General features: G+C 48.1%; 1 protein-coding gene across 1 annotated transcript in view; it reads right to left on the bottom strand.

Annotated features, from left to right (window-relative positions):
• Window positions 1–286: 286 nt before the first annotated feature.
• The window catches only part of SEC31A (SEC31 homolog A, COPII coat complex component), a 45,042-nt gene continuing 23,684 nt past the window's right edge, over window positions 287–21,644 (bottom strand). Inside the window, exons 18-28 of the mRNA XM_059826841.1 lie at window positions 21,121–21,266; window positions 19,134–19,307; window positions 18,397–18,570; window positions 15,635–15,727; window positions 14,849–14,978; window positions 13,494–13,805; window positions 8,096–8,154; window positions 5,659–5,931; window positions 5,140–5,259; window positions 1,844–1,915; window positions 287–888 (exon numbers count right to left, since the gene is read on the bottom strand). Coding sequence (XP_059682824.1) covers window positions 709–888; window positions 1,844–1,915; window positions 5,140–5,259; window positions 5,659–5,931; window positions 8,096–8,154; window positions 13,494–13,805; window positions 14,849–14,978; window positions 15,635–15,727; window positions 18,397–18,570; window positions 19,134–19,307; window positions 21,121–21,266 — 1,733 coding nt within the window. The 3' untranslated portion in view covers window positions 287–708. The remainder of the gene's footprint in view (window positions 889–1,843; window positions 1,916–5,139; window positions 5,260–5,658; window positions 5,932–8,095; window positions 8,155–13,493; window positions 13,806–14,848; window positions 14,979–15,634; window positions 15,728–18,396; window positions 18,571–19,133; window positions 19,308–21,120; window positions 21,267–21,644) is intronic.

Here is a 21,644-nt window from a genome sequence, read left to right as displayed (position 1 = left end):
TCGGTCTAAATGTTGAACAGAGCTTTTAGTGACGAGCGTGGAGAAAAAAAATCCTCATGCTTCGCTTCGGATGCAACAGAAAGCCACCCCACTGTACTCCGGCTGCAAAATCTCTAAGTTGCACTTCATGGAGACACGTTTTAATAAATTAACATTTATTGAAAATATCACATTAGCCTTTATTTTGCTCATTTGCCCCAGTGCAAAATTCAGCTATTTAACATGTAAATTGTAATAACAGAACTGCAAGCAGTTTCATAAAATGAAAGACCAAATACACTTATAATACGATCAGACTCTTTAATCCGGTGGATAAGGAACAGTGGGGTGGAAGGGAATAATCTGTTTTAGGGTCTGATACACAACCTATCTTGTTGTTTTAACATTTATATCTGTTATTAAAAGCCACTGTTTAGCAGTATAACATGCATCTAAAAATTGACAATATGGGGCATCATCCATTAAATATACTATTTGTAGAGAGGAATCATTAGGGATGGGAAAAGGATTAAAATGAAAAGAAAAGCACCAGGGCTCCGCGGCCCTCCTAGAACAAAGTATTTTGCAGGGAGAGTGTAATGCCATTTGTCAGCGCTCTACCGCGACATGCCGTAAGGACTAGCGTTTGGTCCATTTCCTGCACGTTCGCTGTAGAACTGCACTTCTTTGGAAAAGCAACCGTCAAGGCTTTGCAAACGCAGGGTTACTTCAGACGCCCAGCTTATTGGCCTGGGTGAGGACAACTTTCAGAACGGGCATGAAAGCAGAGGTCTCGCTGAAGTTGCTGGTGCTGACTATGTGCGTGTGGATGTTCAGTCCTTCCTGGTAGTTGCGGGTTTCGATGCTCTTCACAATGTTGTGCAAACCGCTAACGATGGTTGGAGAGAGCTGCAAGGAAGCCAGGCAAGGCAGGTCAGCAGGAAAAAAAAAAACTAACCGTGCATACAGTGGTAGAACAACAGAAATCCTGAGCATAACATTTGGCCCTCAGGAAGGCGCAGCAATCCGGTCCCTTCCTTAAGGATAGCCATCTTCAGAGCTGCACCACGCTGGGCACAGTCACTGGCAAGTCCAACAGCAGACTTCAATCAGAACGTACCTTCTCTGCAGTACTGCAAAGCCCTGCAAGCCTTCACTGCCAGCCCCTGGATGCAGCTCCCTGAGGTGGGAGACCTGCTGTGACAGACTGTGGCACATAAACCTACTGAGCTTTCATGCCTTTGGGGTAAAGTTAATTGCTCAGCAAAGATGGCCTGACAGTGACAGGATTAGACCACTCCCATCCTATGGTACTAAGAGATCTAAGCCCAGTCCTTTATTCTGCCACAGACCTCCTGGAAGGCTTTGGAAAAATTACCAGATCTTCAAAAAGTACTTGCACATCTGCCTTCCAGTGAAGTCAGTGAGCCTCCAACATCTAAATCTTCCAGGGTTTTTCTGAGCCCAGGCTGTGTGCGTCTCACATCCTGCTGGGAGTGGGGGAACTTGCTGTGTTGGCTCATTCTGCCAGCAGCTGGGGACAGGGACCCTCCTGAAGCATTCACCCAGTGCCTGCTGCAAGGAGCTCTGCTCTTGAGCTCAGCGCAGTCCCTGCACAGCACTGCAAAGCTCATGACGTGACCCCGAAACACTGTAAAGTCTGCACAGGCACTTGTGGTCAAGCACTCTACCTAGCGATTTCTGGGAAAGGCATGGAAACATCCAATAAATGGATTTAAAGCATGTTTCCAAGGAAAGAATAAGCACCTGCTACGTATTGCAGAGGGGTCCACACCACCAATGAAGTTCTTGGCCATATCTGAAATATTTGTGGAGTGGGAAGGGATGGTAAAACAGAACTTACTGTCTGTTCCCTAAGTTTGTCATATAGAAACTCCAGGCGTTTATTTGCATCATCTAGTTTCCTCTTGGTTTGCTGCAAGAGAAATGAATACATTAAAAACACAGTGATTTTAAGAACACCATACTGACCATTGCAAAGAGGTCCACGCAGTGCATGAAATTCCTTTCTCAACATTTTCCTAACACATCATTTGAATTCTTCGCTCTGTACTTTTCTCCCCCGATTTTGCTAGGAAAGACCACGTGATACTACTGTAGTTCTCCACACGTAACCGCTCCAGTTAGCTACAGAGAATAGTAAACGGTAGAGGTGCGTCCCAAAAGCCACTGGTCATTTGCAAAAACCCACTGGTATAGCTGAAAGTGTCAGAATTCCAAGCTGCATCACAGATTTTTTTCCTATGGTTCACTGGCAAAGCGTAACGACAGCTGGATAAAGTTATTACTGGAATCAAGTATCCAGCAACATCAATGAGAGCTTAAGGGCACATGCAGTCACGGAAGTGTAAGTATGTACAACTCAGTTATCATTTCTGGCAAATCCTAATTATATTTTTCATTATGTGATTTAGTAAAACCAGGAGTTTGTAAGTTTTTACTGTCAAGAGAAAAACTAATAGCCTAACCCAAACTGTCCTTACAGATCCTTTGTGCTTCCACGATTTTATATAGAGTAAATCACCCATTGATGTGTCTGAAATTATTCTGCCACCAAAGGCTCTTAAAAGAAACCCAGTATATTCCGCCTGCAGTGACACAGTAGCTGCTGGAAAAATGCTTTAACCACTTTGTTTTTTTAAACAGCTACAGAAATTGAAGATTTTAATCCAGAATAATAAAACAGTAATAAAGCATCAAGGTTACAATTACAGAAGCACAAAAAAAGGTGGTCAACAGCAGCAGAAATGGCATCAGTGCACAAGAGTAACGGAACCAGTATATATAAATCAGTATGCACCTCAATCCACCTGCACTTAGGACAGTGCCATTTCCCCTGGCAACTGGAAAAGTTTCTCTGGATTAAATACTTGCCCAGAGAAAAAAATAACAAAGCCTACGGGAATTCTCTGGCTCTGGAGTGAAGACAGACTGGTGGCTGCCTGCTGTGCTAGAAATTGGGGAAAGCTGTTCAGACAGCAAAGGGCATAAAGGAGAACACAGCATGCGGATCTCAGGCCACATGTGGAAAACCCCTCAGCAGTAGTTATCACAGAATCACTAAGGTTGGAAAAGACCTGTAAGACCATCAAGGCCAACCCCCAACCCAACCCCACCATGCCCACTAAACCATGTCCCGCAGTGCCACAGCCACACGTTCCTTGAACACCTCCAGGGATGGTGACTCCACCACCTCCCTGGGCAGCCTCTTCCAATGCTTCACCACTCTCTCAGGAAAGAGATTTTTCCTCGTATCCAGCCTGAACCTCCCCTGGCACAACTTGAGGCCATTTCCTCTTGTCCTGTCGCTTGTCCCTTGGGAGAAGAGACCAACACCCACCTCCCCACAACCCCCTTTCAGGGAGCTGTAGAGAGCAATGAGGTCTCCCCTCAGCCTCCTCCTCTCCAGACTGAAGAATGTTGTCAAGGAACTGAGACAAGTAAGGAAGAAGTATCCCAGGAGGAGCAGATAAGAAACTGCCTAATTCTTTCGGACTGGCTAACTCTCTCAGATACGTGACTTCGGAACATTTGCTTCAAAAACCTGTGCAAAGGCACGCATGCTATTTTCATTTTACAGATGGCCAACTAGGGCAAAGAGAAATAGATCGTGTTTAGTAAACAGTAAAACATCTCTCCAGCCAAAGGAAATTAGGTGGAAGAAGTGCAAACAGGTTGTTCTCCTCACTCTTTGCTTCCTGTTCCCATTTTCCCCTTCGGAATGTAACTGAGTAGTGTCTGCGTTTGTTCTGACAATAACTGATGTATACAGTCAGGGCAGTGTCTCTCAGCGGTGCGTGCTGGAAACGCTTGCTCTAAGAAAATCAGAGAGACTTAACAAGAAGCAAGCAAAATGTGTTGGGGCAGAGCAGAAAAGCAATCCCTGGGTGCAGATGTGAACTGAATGCGTTTGCCGTCTTTGTGTGTCTGGGAGAAGGGGCACTCAGAGGAAGAAAAGGTCAAAGGGTCCGTGCAGTATACGACTTCTATCCCTGCGCTCTACCGCCTAACCTTTAAAGAAAGGATTTTGAGCAATGGAATGCTACTGAGGTCTGTCCAAAAAACGGTCTATGGCCTCGAAAAGCTTCTGCAAAGGCGCGCGTGGGTGAGCCCACCCTGAAACTGCTGGGCTGAGACCCACAGGGGAAAGACGGAGCACGTATGTGCAAATGTCAAGTCTGAACTACAGAGCCAGCTGAAATTGTGCAGCGGACATCAGACAGAAGTGACACCGAACGCCCGATATACTCCCACAGCCACAGAGCCCTCAGACAGCTCAACTCCCCGTCGCCGTAACAGAAGCATGAGTCTGTGCTGCTGACCAAGCACTTTCTGCACACAAAGCCCTCTGCACACCAGCAGTCTTTCGTCAGCACCCTTTCAGCATGCGGCAGGCATGAGCTGAACAGTCAGCGTCTGGGCTTTGGGGTAGCATGTTATTTACTGACCACTGGAAATAAATGAGCAGCTTTGAGATGGATGGCTTGTTTACAAAGTACTGACTGCCACAGGAAATGTTTTTCCTATCCAGCTCCAGTGGTCCCGTTAAAGCTCATAACCTTCCAACTTCTCTGCCACCCGTTGTTTCCTTTTGAAATGAATTTGTTACCAGAAATCACAAATCACAGATCAAAATCTGAGGCATGTACTCACGTATGTGAGCCTCAGCTCGAACCTGGCATAATACCAGCTGCTTCCTGCTCTGAATATTACGCAGCAGTTAGGCAAATGTACAGGTGATCACCCGACAGAAGGAAGGACAGCCCTTTCTGAAGGTTTTAGAATTTTTATTTTTTTTTAACCATCAACATCAAAACCTCAACCGTAACCAATCCCAACCCTCCTCCTTAGAAGAGAGCAGCAGAGAGGGCTGCAATGGGTTAATTCCCTGCCCATAAACAGCAGCATCCTGCTCTGCCCAGACTGAGGGCTATAAGGACCAGAGTCAAAGCGCTCTGGCCCCAGATTGCCACATCCTATATGCATATGGCTTTTCTACGCATTGCCTGTGACTGTTTGAAGCAGCCTTTAGAAGGAAAAAAAACTATCTCAGGAGAGGCTGTGACAGCTAGCTGTGCTGCAGGTATCAGCACATTCACCCAGACGCAGGGGTACTCTGGGAACACCGCCAAGACCTACCGGATCGGAGGCAGACAGCAGGCACCTCTGGATAAGGGCTTCAAACGTAGTCTTCAGAATAAGGTGCTCCTCAGGGATGGGCTTCTTGGTAATCTTCTCTGTTGGCAGTGCCTGCACATGCTGAGAAACAGAGAGCAGGTGAGGCTTTTCCAGGTCGCTGCGACCACATGTTGTTTTCAACTAAACCAAGCGGCATTATTAGCCGGCTTGGCACACTTATTTCTTTCCTAGGGGTGTGTGAAGGTGACATTATCAGCATCTGCTGTCGCTCCCTCCGGAGAGCTGTGAAGTTGCAGGAAGCAGCTTGTTGGTCCATGCTGACTAGAGTATTAACTGCGAAGAGGTAGCGTCTAGGTGGAGATTACAGTAGCAGAATGCCAGCATGGTGCAAAGCTAGTGACTAAAAACTCTGCGGTACGCTTCGGAGGCACAAGAAATGCCTGGCCCACAGGATGATCCCAGCCTGCAAGGCTCCGCTGACGTACAAACCAAAACCGTGCGACGCTGGGGCTACATTACCTGGATGGCATTGCCGATTGGGGCCCCAGGGGCTCCCTCCGTGCTGGGTTTGGAAACAGCGGGTGGCATGATGCACGGCCCCAGGGGCTGGGGAGCAGGCGGGTAGCCACCCTGCAGCACCGGCTGCCCTGCGGGGAGGTGCGGAGGCTGGAAGCTGGGTGCACCCGTGACTGGTGCCGGAGCCGGAGGCTGCTGCATCTGAGACTGCGGATCCGCCAGCGGGTTCATGATGGGGGAGGTGATGGGAACTGGGGGCAAGAAGTTATCAGGGACCTGCGGAAAAAACACAAACTGCTTTTACACTGCTGTGGCTGCCACAGGCAGAGCGCAACACCCAGCTCCTACAGACTTCCCAACCCGCAGCGACTGAGAGCGCCGCCAAGCAGAGCGCTGAGCCCCCAGAATATAGAAATAACTGGGGCCAGCAATACAGGATCTGGCTAAACACACCCATTCCTCTGGCTGCAGCTGCACAGTAACAAGTGCCCTGGGGCAGTAGCATCCTCCAGCGTTTCCAGTCCTGTGCGCTCTGCCTGTCCTCCTGCCTGCGCAGGGCAGGAGCGGTCTGCCCAGCCTGCCCCTGGCCACAAGAGCTGAGTACAGCCACCTCAGATCAGAGCCACTCTCCCTCTGCTAAGGGCACAAAACAGAGGTTTGGCAGACCAGCACTAACAGAAGAAGAGTTGCACTAATGAAAACTAACCCACACCTGCATCTATTCTTACTATTGGGTCATTATACTTAGATTTTGTGTCTCAATTTCAAGGGTCCGTTTTTGTCCACGCAGCTAGCGACACGCACCCATAAAGCCTCTGAAAAACCTTTCAAGCTTCTGGAAAACAGGTCTGCGCTAAGACAGATTATGAGTGCATTTCAGATTCATCCCTAAGCATCTGCCAGTCTTTACACAGGGGCATTTCAGAAACATTTGGTAGAGGGAAGAAACAACAAAATGAGCTACTGGCCTCTGCTACGCATCATACCGGAATCCAAACAAAAGAACGAACTCCCATGGGAATGCGCACATTTCTTTGGGCGTGCATGGAAAAAAAGGAAAGATCACAGAACTCTGATTGTTACCCTGAATGAACGATGCCAGAATTAAGCTAGTGGTTTGGGACAGCAAGAAAAATATTCCCAATCCAGCACCAAAGTCAGTTATAAAAGCAATGAATCACAGCAATAAACTTTTGAGTGGTGGATAAGTTCTTAGTTAGGTGGAAAACATTTGCAAATTATGCTGCGGCTCGAAATGCCAGACGGTTCTTCTGTTTTACAATAGCCCATGCGGTGAGTCATTTTATAATATCCTAAAGCACCCCCTCGCACAGTGGACATAAGGGAAACAAACATAGAAACATTTCTGACAGAGGTTTGTTAAATACTCAACAGGGAATGCAACAAACATGACTCCTCATTTAGAAGGGAGTCAACCCTCAAGCCCTGGCTACGGCAGAAATTCTGGCTGTGACACACACACAGAGCGGCAGCAAAAACCCTGTTTGCAGAAGGCTGCTTCTTGAGCCCTCAGGTCCAGCCGCTATTCTCACTGCCAACTTCCCTCCTTCTACCAAAGAGCCCGAAGCCCCGAAAGGCAGCACGCTGGCTGCTGCGCGACAAACGTCCCAGCACCGGGGCAGTCAGGAGCACACAAAGCATCCCCTATCTATCCTCCCAGAGCTTTTTAATCTTGAACCGCAGAGATCAAAACCCAAGGGGTAAGGGAGACTTCTGTCTTCACCTTCACCCAGACCTTATCTTGCCTGCTCCAGCTTTTTTTTTTTTTCTCCCCACTCTTTACACGCTCCAGACTGACTCTTGCTTCCCAAATGCACCAGGCTCAGAGAGGAGATGACAACTGACTGCTGTGGAGAGACGCAAGACTACAGCAGCACCAGGGGATGAAAAGGCTCACGCTGCTCTGTGCCATGTTTCCCCAGTTATTCTGTCTTGCTGCAATCTAAATCTGTTTTACAAAACTACATTGTCTCCATCATGAAAATTGTCTTACTCTCAGCAGATCTCTCAGGGTCAGACCCTTAATCAGAATAAATTGCTTTCAGCTCCAGCAAAGTCAGTAATCTATAACAATTTGCATGGCCTCATCATTTCGCGTTAAGTATCATCTCCTGCAAAACTCATCTGCTTTACTGCAGATGAAAACAGCCCAAGGTATTTTCTTCCCTCAAACCAGGATCAATGTTGTTATTAACAACCACAACTTTAGCAAAAAGCCACCATCTCTTTAGGGGCTTAAATATTTTGAGAGAGATAATGCATATTGGAGAGGAATAAAGGCCATTTCTGCCCACGAAGTACAGCTTTGTTTGCTGCTAAGCCCTTTTTTTCCTTCTCCTGCCAACAAGTTTCCCAGGAGCAGCGTAAGTTACTGCTTTTCAAGCACTCTGTTGTGTCAAGACAGGATTTCCTAGAGTACCTTCTTCTTCTTGGCAGCTCTGTTCAGGGCGGGAGGGTCGTTCCAGCCGTTCTGAGGCCCTGGGACAGAAAGAAAACAGACTCTGAGTACCTCGGAGGAGGGCAGCGATGCCTTCTTGAGCTCGGCTGGGCCAGCTCCCTGCCACGGCTCTAGTGCAGGGCCTTGGCAGAGCCTGCCCTCGCCTGCCTGCTCCTCCGCCCTTCGCTGGGGGCCAGAGCAGCTCCTGCGCCAGCCAGAGCCTCCCAACACCCCAGCCATCAGCTTCTTTGGGCTCTGCGCCCACTGCGCAGGTTTGGCATCTTGACCAACTGTTCTCAAGTTTGACAGAAGCTGGTGGTTTTTTTTTTAAATAATTATCTTTCTCTGCTCTTGCAGGAGAAAAAACTTTGAGCAGACACGCCTTTGAAAAGGCAGGCAGTTGCCTACCATGCCCAAAACATAGCTCTGCTACACAGACTGTATACGTGAAGACAGCTTCAGTTACCCGCGAAAGTTTCTCCATCTATATTGTATGAGAAGAAACGAGAACCAGTTTTGAACTTTTTTCCCCTCCATGATCACCATAACATTATTATAAACATTAATCAGCAGCAGAGATATTCACCATGAGTGAATAAGAACATCATTAAGCTGCATCCATTTCCCAAGAGCTGCTGCTGCAATTGCGTACTGTGATGGATTTACACATGACAGTTAAGACATGTCCCCCAGCAACACAACACAGAAAGAAGAGGCATAAGAAGCAACAGGAGCCTTAAACATTTCAGGCCAGATTCACCCAGCCACCGTGGAGACACAGAAGAGCCATAAAATCAGGCTTCCCCTGCCAGCTACAGCATGTTTATGGGTGCTTTGTGTCCCAAAAGCAGAGCAGAGCTGCTGGAGCAAGGTGGCAAAACCCAGCTTTTTGCACCAAGGGCGATTTGTTTGGAACTGGAAGCAGCACAGAGGATGTCTGAGTGGATATGCTCCAAGTCCAGGGTGTTGTTCTGTACCAACCCTTCTGCTCTTCCAAAAAAGCATGCTCCGTACAGCTGCAAGATTTGGACACCAAAGCTCACGTTAGTGCATTAGAAATAGTTCCCCATCTCATCACGGAGTGCGTGTAATCGGGACCACAGCATTATATCTCAGCATTACCATGGCCTCGCCGAGTGATCAGGATTTATTGCACAAAGCCATAAAAAGCCAACAAAACCAAATCCCTGCTCAATGGACTTTTTCACCACAGTGTTTTTCACTTAGCAGATGACGAATTCACCTTAGACAGCAGAGCTTAATGTCACTGCAGAATTTGCTCAATTTATCTGAAATTTCATTTGCTCCTGAGCTTCTGTTAAGCAAGTTCCACATCCAGAGCAAGTTAAAGGGGTAAATGAAAAACCAATTTAAAACCCCTTTCACATCTGCTTTCTCTTTAACCAAAGGCAGTGCCATCTCCCGACAGCTATGTGCCCCAGGGGCTCCTCTGTTCCTCCCTACCCAGAAAATCCCAGGGTATTTCTGATATGGGAAGTCTAACTTCTGCAGTGCTGATAGTGGCAACACATTAAGAAAATCTCCCAGGCTGTTACTGCTGTTAATTTCCTGGAATAATTTGCTGTAAGAAAGGAAACGCAGCATTTGTTTCTGTGGTTAAAAACTCCAGATACGTTGTTATTGGTTTTAATTAAGGAATTAAAAATTGATTTGATTAAAGTCTAAATGGCAAACAGCATCACACTTAATGTTCTCTGAAGAACGTATGCATTATTGATGTCTGTTCAATTAATTGAATGTAGTGGCTGTAATTATGTTCAGGTTAGGCGGTACCTAGTTCACCTGCGAAGGGAGAGGCCTGGTCTTGAGTTGGTAGGCTTTCTGCAGATAAAATGCAAAGAGAACTAAAAAAAAGGTTTTCTTCGAAAATAATAAAACAATTGGTCTGTATTTTTTTGATTAGCGATTTAGTTACAATAAGCACGAGAAGTCAGGAGAAAAAAAAGCCTAACCTAATTACAATGCCAGCTTAGAGACGAGTCATTTGTCCAAACCACCCCGTGGAATTGCTTTTGTCTGCCTTCCCTGAAAACAAGCCTGTTGCTCTTTCCACGCAGTAAATCAGCGTTTCTAGCTGTTTCTAACAAATGTTAGAGTCCTGGCCCACTTCCTTATCTCTTCCGGTGTTCTCATTTTCTACTCCTCCCAGCCAGTGCAGCCGTCAAACCCCTACTCTTAGCAACAATCTTCTCAGCGTCATTTCACCATTCCAGAAAACTTTTCAGGAGATGCTTAAAGTACTTGACTTCAAGGTGGACGTCACATGTTTTCCTAAATCAAGGCACGCTCTCAACTGCATCCAGCCCAGCAAAAAAAACCCCAACCTATGTTCACACAGCAGCTTTATACCCAAGTGAAAAGACATGTTGCCTGCTCAGACTGAGCAACAGATCCAAAGGGCAAAACACAGAAAGCCAATAAAGCCTTCGCTGTTTCAAAGAGAAGAGGAACGCCAGAGATGAGATACCTCCTGTCCCTGGAGTTGCTCTGATGCGCCTACAGTTCCGGTGCAAACCCTTCCCTTAGATCAGAGTTGCTCTATCACAATTTCAAATCAGGTTCAAGATTCTGAAAATTAAAACCCCCTTGAAAGCAGGTTCAAAGATCTATCACAAAACAAAGTGAGATAGGTTGAAAATGAAATTAGATGTGGGCTTTTCTTCTTTACTGGAGCTCCAAGCACAGCTTAACACACTGATGTTATATGCAATTGCAAAAACCAGGAGATATTTATACAACTGTTTCTTTAAGTGCATCTTTAAATCCAAGCCAGTTCAAAGGTCAGGTGCTTTTCAAGACTTAAAATTTGCGATCTTTTTTTCCTTCCTCCCTTACATTCGCCTTTAAATGAATTGCATTTGCTAAGCGAGACGTTATGTTCCCAGATTAGATCATCACCACACACAAAAGCACACCACTTCAAAGCCAAGATCAGCATCACTATACGCTCTGCACTGGACCATTCGGAGTTACAGGTGAGATCTACTTCTGGCCGCAGATTTCGGTGGTTCTATGGGATCTCACGCCAAGGTGTCCTTCACTAAGCAATGCAGCTACTCTGGAAAATCTGTTGGTGGTTAAGCATATTAAGTATCCACGCTGTCATTTCAGCATTTACAAAGCAAGTTTTTTTTTTCTTCTTGTTTATATGTTTTTTTGAAAGGTGTAACCTAAAAATTTGAAGAGGACAGAGTGTGCTCTTCAGATACCTCTTATCTTTTTTCCATAGTTCCCCAGCCGCAGGCAGCAGTGGCCGGCCAGCAGCCCACGCCCGAGGGGCCTTGGCACCTCACCGTGCCCTGGAGTCCACCTCTGCATTTCAGCCCAAGGCTGGCGTTTGCCCGAGTTTGGGTTCCTGAAGGGTTGACACTTTGTACTTACTGGCTGTCTTCTCACCACAGCTGCTGGGAAAAACACAAGCAGCACCGACAGTTCTCAGGAAGTTTTATAAAAAGCCTAATATGGACAACTTTTAATTTTGAAAGGAAATCTGGCAAGGCAATGCAGATAACGTCTGCTTCAATTCCCGTTATATTAAAATGACATAGGCAAGATGTGTTAGACTACTGTCTATGCGGATTACACAATTCTACAAATCGACCGGTATTGTCATTAATGTCCCTAATTTCTATTGTCCAGAGTACAGAGCTTCACCCGCTCTGAGCACGCCACATGGACTATGTCACTTCACTGTTAACACAAGAAACTTAGCAAGTGACAGATCTGAAGTGCCTGCCAATGACGCGAGTAGTAAAACGGGTAAGAACGAACAATTTTCTTGTTCCTTGCATTTATTTGGAGGTGCAGAAGCTATGCTGTCTGCATTATAATGTGCTGCTTCACATCCCAGGCCTAGAACCCTATCCAACACCTCTTCCTCTGTCCAGTTTAAGAATTCCTTTGGCATAGAGAGACAAGTTTGACATGCTCATAACATGAGGTCAGAAAAGGTCACGGTACAGCATCTCCAAGAACAGAGAGGATGCTGAATCTGGCTGCAGGATGAAGGGAAAAGGCCTCTTCTCCCCTTGCAGCCCCGGCAGCTGCCCTACAACCACTCCTCTTTTTTGACAGAGCAAAAGACCATTTCTCCCCAAGACATGAGTGTGTGACCGAAGGCAATGCCGTGAGAGGTGTGGGCTCCCAGCCCCACGGATGCCAGGAGCACCGACTCATAGGACTGCTGCTGCCAAGACAAAGGCAACACGCCTTTTCTGCAGTGCGTCACCCCTAACAGACTTTTAAAAGAAGAAAGGGAGTCACAGTGACGTCCTTAGGGCCTGTCAGCAGAGTCAGCATCCCTGGAACACCCCTCAAATCCTGCCTAATATTCCCTCCACTCCCTATTTCCCAGATCTGGTCCTCGAGTCTCCAGCTGGACCACCTGGATGTGAAGTATGTTTATGGCCAGGTTTAGAAAATGACCGCTCATATTTCCTGCCCAACCTGACGTATGCAAAGCTGTCGTTTCACAGGCTGCTAAGTGAAGAGACAGGTTTGTTACCACAAGCGAGGTCACTGTCCCACAGCAAACAGTTACATCCAGGCAGTCACGAGGAGACATTAAGCCCCACCTCAGCGCGCGCTCTCTCACCATGCATGCTCAAACGTGCTCTTACGCATCAGCCACACACACATGCTTTTGATTAACATTCAGGAAAGACATGCAAAAGCATTTCTAAATCACTTCCGATTATCTTTTAAGGCATTCACAGCTACAGTAAATCCCATCGCACTACGTGGTTAGGGAAAAAAAAAATGGAAGTGAGCTGATGCCACAGGAAATGCTGTTTGAATTAAATAGGCTGACAATCCCGGGCTTGAAATGCCACTTGCAGACCAGGGACTAATTACATTCGCAAAATTGTTCTGTGAGGAGAATTGGGATCATCTTCTCTGCAGCGATTAGGAAAACTTGCTCATTTTTGTATTTTGCTCTCCAGCAGGTTTTGACACCAGCCTCTTAAAGTTAAAACTGTGCCACCATCTACCCACAGCATATGACAGCCTCATAACAAGACAACGCTGTAGCACGCTGTCTTGGGCAAGACAAAAGCTCTGTGTTTGCAGCAAAGTCTGACTCGCAAGAGAAAGACGACTGCTCACGCTACTCAGCAAATGCTCGCTGCAGCAACACCGCCGTGCATTGCCAGATGCCCAGGGAAGATGACGTGGTTTAGAAATGCTTTGAATTGACCTCTAAGCACAAGCAAACTTTGTACGGAGCATTCACAAGGGAAAGGTGCACATTTAACTGAGTAATAAAGCAAAACCCTCCCCCCCTCCCTGCCTGCCCCCCCGTCCAAGCGCAGACCTGTTCTCTGGGATGCAGGAAGGTCACTGGTTGCAGGCAGAGTACCTGTTGGTCCAGTAGGTAATGCATAAGCCACAGAAGTTGCTGGAGGTCCTGGCCTGCCATGCTGAAAGGATGCGCCAGAAGGAGGAAGAGGGAAGGAAGAGACGGGATTCAGGCTCGTTGGGGAGGGTTGAGGCTGCCCGGGGTACAGCAGGGAGGGCACGGAGTTGGCAGGGGCAGAGGGCAGGTAGGGAGGGGTGGTGTTAGGGGCAGGGTTCGGGTAAGAGGCTGAAGCAGGGACAGCGATAGGCTGCTGAGGCTGATAGAGAGCTGGTCCCCCTGTTCCACAAGAGTACTGCTGTGTGGCCTGATATGCTACAAACAGGGAAAAAAGACATTCAGTCAGTGAGTTCATAACAGAGGAGCAGGTTTCATCTGCCTCTGCTTCCTTCTCCACCTGATTCTCCTCTCTTCCTGCCCCTTCCCCCTCAAACCACTTACCTGCCCAGCCAAATCCTGGCTCCCACAACTCTGCCTGCACTTGCAGGACGGCTCAAAACCTCAGCCTGCCACGGGAAGCGGGGAACCAGAGAAAGGACTGCCTTGGCTGTAAGGACTCCCATTCTCCCCCACAGACTCTCCTGCCCAGAGCCACCGTGCCACTCGGGGTGGGGCTGGGGCATATGGACACTGCTGCTCTGGCTGTTTTCCGGACCACTGCAATCCTCACAGTGCCTCTCCGGGAAGGGAAACCCCTGCCCCAGGCTTGCGCAACGGGAAAGCCTAAGCCAAGGAGGTGAACAGCAGTCTCAGGAAGTGAATGCAAGCTCACAATCTTTCACTGCAGGCCCTGCAGCGTAACTTCACCGCCGCTTCTCTGCCCATCTACACCCATTTTCTCCTCCCTGGTGCCTGTACTTTCAGTCCCCTGCTTTGAGTGTGTCAGTGCTCTGCCTCCTTCCTCACTCACCTCTACTACTGCCCTTGTCTCCTCATCCCCTTTCCCATCTTCCTGAAGTCCCAATGAGAACTGGATGGCCCAGCTGCACACAGACAAGCTGGGTCCCTCTTTGTCAGGCCTCTGCTGCTTCTCCAGAACTCACGCTGGGGGCATTTCGGACCCCAGCACACCCTTGGGAAGGGCCAGCTGAGGAGCGAGCCTAAGAGCCACGGGCAGACACCTTCTCAGCAGAGAAGGCAGTGTCTAACAGAGTGCCTGATGTCTGGAGCCCACCAAGAAACGATAATCCTCAGATGTCATCTCAGGAGCTTTTTCCCCCACCCCAAGAAACACGGGACTGGCTTGGTCTGAACCCTCCCCACCCCAAGGAGGGGACTGGCTATCCCCAAGTAAATGCAGCCTCATCACCTGGCTGGCCCACCTGGGTGGGAGGGAGAGGGGAGCTGCTGCTACTCACTCTGCGGGTACGTTGGCCGGGTCCCTGCTTGCGAGTACATGCTGTAATTGGAAGACGTGGCTTGCTGCGGTGGCATGTTGGGGTTAACGGCACCTGGCATGATAAACCCTGGAGGAGGTGGGTTGTCTCCCTGTAAAAAGAGATCGCAGGAAAAAGAGGAGGAGGAGATAGGATTTAGTCAGCAATGGTAATGCAGCGCTGAAGCAGGACTGTAACAAAATGAGCAGTTCACATTTCAAGGCCCGAAACCGCATTTCCTGGAAGAGCCACCAGCACAGGGGCAAATGCCTCCAACCACCCCAGTGCCTTAGGGCGCCCAGCATAACACTGAAAGCACAGCCTGTATGTGCAGTGACTTCAGCAGCAGCAGAGCAGCACACACCTTGCCGCACAAGGAAGAGGTCCTTGCCAGCGCTGCCTGTTATTCAGGCAGTCCGAGAGCACCCTGCCATCCACAGCTTTCAACTAAACAACTTAAACATTAACTCTGAAGCTTCTAGTCTCCGTGGGAAAGAGGGAAAGGAAAAATATCATCACACTTCAAATATTCCAGTGTGGGGCAAGGAGGCTCAGGTCACACTGAGCTCCCACTCAAGGCTTTCCAGAGCCACTCATGTGGGCGTTGTGGAAAAAAACATAACATGAGACACAGAGGAGCAAAACCAGAGCACACGTGGAAGCTGCTCCTTCTGCCTATCCGTACCAGGCTGCGTCAAGCACGCAGACTACACCAGGGGACATATCGGGGTGGAGCAGGGGCTCAGAGAGGAATAATGAAGGTTATACCTGTGTGTCAGAGGGACAGCCTGCAGGAGGATGGCTGGGAAGGGCAGTAGGAGTTTTGTTACTCCAGGTAGTGACAGTAGGGGCAATTCTAACCTGAATCGAACAAAGAAATACCAATCATGGAAAACAAAACAATAAAAAAGTCTAAAGGGTTTCACAAAACGAGATGCAAAGAAGTGAACACAAAAAGGTTTGCATGCTGGCACTTGTAACAGCCACAAAGTCTCAGAGGAAGAAGGAAAAGTGCATTCAAGACAGACGAAATCACTGTGCACTGGAGCCAAAGTGAATTGCAGAGTGAAGACGAAGCACAGCGGAGACGCAGCTACAACAAGCTGTGGAGCGAGCGCAGTGTTACACGTGCCAGCGAGCCAGGTCTGCCTCTTTCATTACATTTTCTTATTACAGAAGCTACCCCCAGGCTACTGCATGACACCGAGCATCAGTAACCACAGCTGGAAGTCCCAAGCTCATGTTAAATTCAAACATACTGCCTCACACAAGAGCAGTCTGTTTAAATCGAGCTTAAGATTAATTAAAAAATGTTAAAATCTGCTATTCAGCTCTCGCACATGCACAAACATACATCTTAACTGCCTCCCAACCAGTCTCCCACAGCTCCTTTCCTCTATCCTCCTTCTCTGCCACTCCAAAGCCCTTCAGTTCCATACCACTGCTACTACCTTTCCGATGGGACAGAAACCAAGAACCTCCTATGCCTGCGACGTCCCCGTGCAAGGAGAGGGCGTGCCGCCCAGCAGTGGGATGCACAGCTGGGGTCAGGAGCCTGACACCCCATCTGAGCACAGGCAGAGGAGAAGCTGTGGCCCTGAAGTCCCGGCTGGCTCAGCTGGCTTCAGTCTGTTGGTCTCTAACCCGGCGCAGCACTGGGCTAATGGCGCAGTCAGCCGTACAACAACCACTGTTAATGTCCGCATAACTCATCACTGGAGTCATCTAAAAAGACTTCCATCCCCTTTCATGCCTTTTTTTTTTTTAGATTGAAAAGAGGGTTCAAAAACCTATGTTGAAAGGAAACCAAGTTTTAAGTATATGTTGCTATTTGGGACAGCAATTAAACAAAGGCTGCCTCAAGCTTGAACAAGCCCTATGTACACACTTTCTTAAAATGAAGTCAAACAAAACAAGTATCCTAAGACTCAAATATGTCATTTCTTTCCGTTCTGGTTCATCAGCATACTGCTGGGTACCTTTCTGACATGGCACCTGTCCCCTTCAAGCCCTTCCTGCTGAGCATGAGCTCCCTGGAAAGCCCAGAACACAGAGGGTAACTCACTCGCAGTGTGCTCACGGGGTTGTGATACACCCAGCCTTTTATTAATGAGCAGGGCTCACTTAAATAATAGCTTGAGGCATTCCTGAAACAGTGGGAAAAAGAGGGAACTCTGCTTTAAAAAGCATTGCTCAGATCACGCCATCTGGAGGACAGCTGCTATTTTCCACAGCCGAACGGGAAGTACGCAGCATTGCTTCTCAAGGGAATTCATTGGTCACAAGGAGGAAGGTCAAAGACACAGGAAAGAATAGTAGAGTTAATTATTGACAGCAATGCATTTAAAATCATATGCAATGCAGTTAGCAAGGTAATCTTGTATGAAGAGGATTGAAGGCTTTGTCCCTTCTGAAATCTACCTTGTTAACACCCTGGAGAGAAGGCAAAGGCACAGACAATTGTTGACATCAAGAGGGAGAGAACAAAGCCCAACTCCCCCCTACTTTTCAGCCCTTCTTCCCTCCTGCCCCCATTTTTCTGGCAGGCAACACTTGAAGGGCAGCACTGACAGAGACATGCCTCCGCTTGTGCCAATCTCCTCTGTGTAAGGAGAACATCCGCAGCACCAACACAGCTCCGCTCTCAGAAAAGCCCAGGCCCAGAGCCCCTGTGTGGAGCAGGGCCAGATGAGCTCCAGCGCTGTGCTGAGGGATTAGGGACTTGGCGATGCTCTTGAAGCATGCATACAGCCAAGGCTGCTCTCCGCACTACACTCCGGTGATGACCAACGTGGTCTGATGCAGTGTTGTCCTCAGGCTAGAAATAAAACCAGGGCATCTGCCTCCCTCATTTCTCCTCTTCCTCCCTGCACAGCTCCCAGCTCCCTTATTAGTCCCATACTCACCAGGTCTTTCTTCTGGCACAGCTCACTCTCAGCCTAGGCCTGTCTCCCCACTCCTTTCTCCCCACTCCTGTCTCACCCCCTGCTCGTGCTGCCTATGCCCCCTTACGCGTGGCTGGGAAGGCGTTTTCACAGTAGGCTGAACCCACAACTGCCCAAACATGCCCTCAGTTTGCTATTGCCACTGCTCAGCAACTTCTGCAGCCAGCATCAGAGCTGGGGGGGGGAATAATTAGCCCCAGAAGAGGCTGGTGAGCAGCATGAGCAAGGCCCAAGGCCTGCAGGGACGGGATAACATCAGGGACTATGAGAGCAAGCACAGGGAAATCCTGCAGTGCTCTCCCACACAGTCATTCTTGGCACTGAAGCACGTTTTCAAACAAAGGGGGAATACACCTAATCTTCAGAAACAGGCTACCTGACAAGGTGTTTAATGGGTGTTTCCAGGCAAGGAGTAAAGGAGGCATGTGGACTGACTGAAAGGCAGCGCCAATGACTTTCACCACAAGGCTCTCTGTAGACATATGTCATACAGCCCCAACTGAGAGAAAGGAAAGAAATTCCTCTATCCATAACTCTGTAGAACTCAAGCACCATGTCCCTCCCTGACTGCCAAAACCCAGTTACCTGTTGGTAATACTGCTGGGTTGGAGCCTGGGGGCCTTGCATCTGTCCAGCCACAGGGCCAGCTCGTCCTTTGGGCACGGGCTGTCTCTCGTATGGTGCCTTGAGGGCCTCCTGTCCCACTGGGAGCTCCCCTTGGGCTCTGCAAAGCCGGTCCCGTAACAGCATGATGTTTGGCTGCAATCAGAAAAGGACAGTGAAGGAATGTTAACTGCACTGCCTGTCACTCAGTGCATCACACCAAGAGGCTGACTGGCCACACAGTGATGAGCTCTCTCTCAGAAGCCTGCTCTGCTTTATTTGATTGGAATAAGTCTCTTCTGCATGAGACGTGGGGCCATTGGAACTGACGTACGTGTGCCTGCCTCCCATCTTGGGCTGCATCATTCCCAAGCCAGCCTGTCTATGAATAGCAGCTGATGGAAGATGAGAAATCAAAAAGAAAACAACCAACCAAGTGTCAAGGTACATATTTCACTGTGTCTGGCTTGCAGGAGGGACAGCTGCCCCTTTGGCAGCCACTGGCTGCGAGAACAAGGATATGAAACAAAGAGGGAGAAGAACAAGGCCGTGTAGTTCTGCCAGCTCAGCAAGGCCAGCGCAGGGAGAGGGGAAACAGCCTGACCGCCATATCCCGAGGTCCATTTCAAATGGCAGTTCCGCTAGCTAACTGCACCATGCAGAGACCTTTGCTCGAAGTACACCTGTTCACACAGAGAGAGGGAGTAAAAAAACTGTACCTGGTTGGTGTTCACAGGCAGGAAGGTCAAAGCTGCAGCAATGCTGCCCTGGGCAGCCAGGAGGTTGGCATACTGGCTCATCTTCTCGGCTAAAAGGGCCCCCACAGCATTAGGGTCCACAGCCTGGGTGAGCTGCACAGCTTTGCGCAGGATGACGACTTTCTCTATTAAATCCTGGAAGATCAGGGGAAAAAAAACACAAATGAGAACAACGGAGTGAAGGAGGCCCTGGCTAACAACTGTCGTGGAGGGCTGTTTCTCAGGGCAGCCCTGCAGAACCCCTCTCACCCAACGGGAAGCCTAAGCCAAGTGCAGGCTTCCTGGACAGTTACAGCTGCACCTAAGGCACGACTTTACTAGCACGTGAGATGATAGAACAGCAACCAGCAACCGCACACCAAGTGGCTTCTAACAGCAAAACCAGCAGCACATCAGGTAGAGTTCAAAGCCAAAAGAACTGGGTTTATTACACAGATTTCTGGGTCCTCTCAGCACTGAGCATGTCCCTCAAAGAGTATGCTTTCATGAAAATGCCTGGTGAGAGCCATGAGAGCGAACGGAAAACTTCACGCCCATCACCACTACTAGTGCTGGGGTGCCCGCACATTCGTTTGCAGCATCTTAGTACCTCAGTTCTTAACCATCTTAATCAAAAGGATCTAACAAACTCCCTTGGGAGAGTTGTCCATGGTTTTCTGGTTGTTACTGCAAAGATGGTTTTCCTGATATTCACCAGGAATACTCCATTATCTTGCCTTCCTTGCATATCCCCAAATACCAGAGCTGGTCTTGGCTGAGTCTCCTCTGAGTGCTAAGTTACACGAACATTTTCTGGTCAGTTTTCTCATGTTTTTCTTACTCTCACTGTATTATATTGGAAGATACTATAAATATTCATTTGCCAATATTAACATACAAACCCTCTTTAAAAATCCTATAACAGATTTAATGAGAGTGTACCACACACAGGATTTCAACCATACATCAGTAATAAGGAGTGTTTACTGACTGTTCAATAATACATTTTTGTCTTTCTCAACAAAACAGCACTTAAAAAAAGGCAAGTAAAAAAAGTCAAAGATAACCAACAGCTTCTACAAGTTTCAACAATTCCACATCACAGTAAGCAAGGACTCCAACAATATTTTTCAGTTTTAGTGTCTGAGAGAGCAAAGCAGTGCAATCTAAATGCAAATTCAAACCAAAGGTAAATCTGTAAACAAAGCCCTCACAATCAAGAGACTGGAAAATGATTTTGATAATTCAAAACCAGAGAGAGTTAATGCAAAGCAAAAAACTCACATATATTCCAGTTCCTTCAACTAACTAAAGAGACTCACAGCGCTGCCAGGTAACATTACTTTACTACCTTTCTGAAACTGGTCCTTCAAAGGCCCTGAACAGATGAAAGAAACTAAGATTATAGTATAAAATAAATTATTCCGTAATTGCTTCATCGCACTGTCATCAGTCCTATTGCCCCAAGGTATGTGCTACATGCAATATATTTCACTGCTGGAAACCAAACCCTGTATGTGCAACCCCACAGAGAAAACTCTCACAAGAACCTTCTACAGTCTTCTCTCCAGATTTAACTCTAATTTGTTAGATTTCTTCCCCTGAACATCCAAGCCATCTCTTCCAAAAGCAAAAACGTCCAAGTATTCCCCTATTGCAAAAGATGCAAGCGTTCAAGGCCCCTTCTTTACCAAAACACTCTAAGCCCTACAAAGTATCTTTTTACACAAGAAGCATGACTACCCAAAGAACAGAGCAGACACGAGGGCCATCATGCCTCAACACATTTTCCAAAATCATTTATGTGTTATTTCTACAAAAGCTACCCATTCCAGAAGAAAAAAGGCTTGCATCCCGAGATACGCGCAGCTATCAGACAGCATCAAAGCTCTACACTAGATCATTTGATTTAAGTGCCAAATGATTGCAGTGTGTTCCTTCCAACGGCTTTCTTAACAGAATTACCAACCTGAAGGGACAAGGGGCTGTTTCCATCCTGAGCTTTGGTCCAACAAGCAACAAGTTTCTCCACGTTGCCGGCACAAATGTAACAGAGACAAGCCTGTGTCTGCAGGAGGCTGTCCCCCTCGCTCTCCAGTCTGTTACCCAGGAGATCTAGGAAAAATACGAACAAAAAGGATGCTGGTGAATCACTTTGGTGATGCCTCCATCACTGCTGAGGCTGGGGAAGCCTGCAACGCCTGTTGTGTCTCTGCTCAGCACAGTGAGAAGGGATATTGCCTCTGGGCTCTGCTGGTAAGGACACGCTCTGGTGTCCAGCACAAATTATCTCATGGGAGCCCAGGGCACTTCAGGGGCAGTTAATGGCAGCAAAGACTTGTCGAATGCCTGCAAATCTGAGACACATCAGAGGGGACAGTCCAGGGAACTGTGAGCAACAAAGCCGTGGTGCTGCTCTGGGCCGACGTGTGCTGAAGTGAGTCGTACAGCTCCCTAGACACCGCGGCTGGCGACTGAGGGGCACAGGGGTGT

The sequence above is a fragment of the Gavia stellata genome, chromosome 19, assembly GCF_030936135.1.
Source record: "Gavia stellata isolate bGavSte3 chromosome 19, bGavSte3.hap2, whole genome shotgun sequence".
Lineage (NCBI taxonomy): Eukaryota > Metazoa > Chordata > Aves > Gaviiformes > Gaviidae > Gavia > Gavia stellata.
This window is presented reverse-complemented; position numbering and strand designations above follow the sequence as displayed.